At 43.4% G+C, this 3312-nt stretch overlaps 1 protein-coding gene across 1 annotated transcript; it reads right to left on the bottom strand.

Moving 5' to 3' along the window:
• Positions 1–852: 852 nt before the first annotated feature.
• On the bottom strand, positions 853–1836 carry LOC102435679 (olfactory receptor 6C2-like). The gene has a single exon (XM_006101324.2). The coding sequence runs from the start codon at positions 1834–1836 to the stop codon at positions 853–855; it is 984 nt and encodes a 327-aa protein (XP_006101386.2).
• Positions 1837–3312: the final 1476 nt, after the last annotated feature.

Genomic DNA, 3312 nt, shown 5'->3' with positions numbered 1-3312 from the left:
GTAACAGAGGAACTTCACGGGAAAGGGTATAAGAGCAGGAGATGGAGGAGGGTGGGTGGTATTACAACTTTGTGTATATTACTTTATACTATTTTTCCGGCATCTGATTGTCCTGGGCCAGGTTTGACTTTATGGCTGTCTGAGTAGGAGTATACCAATAGGCAAGACATAATGTCTATACCATTAAATTTAACAGTATGTACTTCTAAGTTGAGTGTAGGTTATAATTGTACCCATGTAGCCAAATTAGAGGTGACTCTCAATATTGCTCTCTTAGTAAGTGGCAGGGATAGTGCTGTGATACTTTACCTCTCAAATCAGATGACAACTGACTGGAGGTGGGAGAGAAGAGAAGCTTTATTAAACTAGCTGTGATAGCCTGTCCTTTGGGTAAAGACTATACCCGAGACAGAAGTTCAAGTTCATTCATTATCAATATGAAGCTTACAAAGTCATGGAAGCATGCATATCTGGCCAGTAGGTGGGAGAAAGGGATGGTGGATCACCTATTGAATATTTGCATAGAGCAGGTCTGGAAATGGTGCACATCACTTCCACACTCATTCTGTTAGCTACAACATAGGCTACATAGTCACATCTTACAGGGTAGAAATATGTCAGAACAATATGGCCTACAGTGTTTCCAGGGATAGCAACCAAAATGTTTGGCAAAAACAGAAATTTCTGCCAGATAGTAAGCATAACTAACTTAGAATTTAGTTTTAATGGGGAGTGAAAAATTAAATAGTCAAGGTTGACTGTAAGCAAGTCTAACAACAAAGTGAGAATGCCAATATGACTAGAGAATAAGTCATGCAGAGACAAATAATATTAGAACTTCGGGTTTTCTGCCTAGTTATCCTTCCTTTTAATTGGATTCACTGACTCCTCTTTCCTCTGTGTCTTTAAGAGGAATGAAATCTTTTTAATTGAGTAATGGAAAGCTTGTTTTACTTGCTTGTTTCTCAGTGTGTAAATAAAGGGGTTCAACATGGGTGAAATGGACGTAATAAGGAGTGAAATCCCTTTATTTATAGCTACCTCATCATTGGCTGAAGGTTTGACATAAATGAAGATGCAGCTTCCATAAGTAATGGAAACCACAATCATGTGGGAAGAACACGTGGAAAAGGCCTTTTTCCTTTGCTGGGCAGTGGGAAACCTTAGAATAGTCCTGATGATATAAATGTAGGAAAGAACCACACATATGAGGGTCATGATGAATGTCAACACGGCACACACGATAACCATCTGTTCTATCAACCAGGTGTCTGAGCAAGAGATCTTCAGGAGAGGAGATGCATCACAGCAAAAATGATCAATGACGTTTGAATCACAGAATTCCAGGCCCAAACCCAGACTCATTGGTGGGAGAATGATGATCAGTGCTGCTACCCAACAGGAGAAAATGATGTTCTTGCAGACTCTGCTGTTCATGATGGTGTTATAATGCAGGGGTTTGCAGATGGCCACGTAGCGATCATAGGACATGGCAGCCAGAAGAAAAAATTCTGTTACTGCAAAGAGGTCAGTAAACAAGAGTTGACTGGCACAAGCATTATAGGTAATGGACTTGTCCCCAGATAATATGCTATATAGGAATCTGGGAACACAGGCAGTTGTGAAAGACATTTCTAAGAAGGAGAAATTTTGAAGAAAGAGATACATAGGTGTTTTAAGGTGGGAATCAATCAGAGTGAGGGTGATGATGGTTAGGTTTCCAGATATACTCAACATGTAGGAAAGAAATAGAAAGATAAACAGCAATATTTTCAGTGCAGTGTCATCGGTCAGTCCCAGCAAGATGAAGGTTGTTACTGTAGTTTGGTTTTTCATCCTGATTATTTTGCCCATTCTGCTTCAAATAATAAGACTTTATATGAGGAAATCCAGAGTCCAGGTCATCTTCTAAAGTGAAGAGAAGTAAATCGGAGAGTGATTCCTATCTCAGTAGGGAAGTAAGCATATCATACATGCCAGTGTTTGATTACCTGTTTGTGTCACATAAACTGTCTGTTTATATTTAAATCACATATTTGCACTGCTGCTTCTAATTACAATTTAACTGTAATTGTTTTCAGTTTGACATATCTACACTAATAAAAGACAAAGATGCTAATTGACCGTAACTTTGCTATGCCCAAGCCACGCCCACCAGCCAAGTAGAGCGAATATATGCAAATTAATCCAACCAAGATGGCGGTCGGCAGCCACAGAGCTGGAGCAAGCAGGAGGCTTGGTTGCCCCAGTGATGGAGGAAGTCAAGCTTCCTGCCTGCTCTGGCCTGCTGTGGCCTCCGCAAAAGGCAACAAAGTTTCAATTATAGAAGCTAAATAAGTCCCAGATACCTGCTTCTAGCCAGCCTCCACAGGGAGCTTGGGTGGCTGGGGGCTGTGGCCAGCCTGCAAACAGCCATAAGCCTCTCACCCAGGATGGTCACACCCTCATGGGTTGAGGGTCCCTGCTGAGGGGCTTGGACAGCCTGCAAACAGCCATCAGACCCTCACCCAGGCTAGCCAGTCACTCCAGTGGGGACCCCCACCCTGAAGGGGCTGTGCCCAGCCTGCAAATAGCCATCAGACCCTCACCCAGACTACCAGGTCTCTATCCTATATAATAAAAAGGTAATAAGCAAATTGACCCTAAACAGCAGAGCAACTGGGAATCACTAGTCACTTTGACACACACTGACCACCAGGGGGCAGACGCTCAATGCAGGAGCTTCCCCCTGGTGGTCAGTGTGTTCCCACAGGGGGAGCTCTGCTGAACCACAAGCCAGGCTGATGGTTGCCAGTACAGCGGTGGTGGTGGGAGCCTCTCCTTCCTCCTCAGTAGTGCTAAGGATGTCCGACTGCAGCTACCTGTTTCCTGCTGGCAAGTGAACATCACCCGAGGGCTGCCAGGCTGCCAGAGGGTTGTCTGACTGCCAGCTTCGGCACAATCCCCCAGGCCTAAGCCATCAGGTGGTCATTCCCTGAGGGGTCCCAGACTGCAAGAGGGCACAGGCCAGGCTGAGGGACCCTCCCAAGTGCACAAATTTTTGTGCACCGTGCCTCTAGTTATATTATAAACATAAATGAAAGCAAGTCTTAAAATTGCTTTTGGGTCTACTATTCTTACTTCCCCCTACTTCCTAGAAGTTGCTTGGGATCTACTATTCTGACTTTCCCCTACTTCCTAACTCCAGAATGCTTCTAGCAGAAAAGTTCCTTAAAAAATCTAACAATGGCCTTTGCTAAGAAAATCCTTACATTAAAATTTACATGTGTATTAGCAATTAAACTGACAATGAATGCTTATCACATAGTTTAT

This window comes from Myotis lucifugus, unplaced genomic scaffold (genome assembly GCF_000147115.1).
Source record: "Myotis lucifugus unplaced genomic scaffold, Myoluc2.0 scaffold_350, whole genome shotgun sequence".
Taxonomy (NCBI): Eukaryota; Metazoa; Chordata; class Mammalia; order Chiroptera; family Vespertilionidae; genus Myotis; species Myotis lucifugus.
This window is presented reverse-complemented; position numbering and strand designations above follow the sequence as displayed.

Bases quoted from the DNA above. Each gene is read 5' to 3' on its own strand.
- LOC102435679 (XM_006101324.2), bottom strand. From the start codon at position 1,836: ATGAAAAACCAAACTACAGTAACAACCTTCATCTTGCTGGGACTGACC.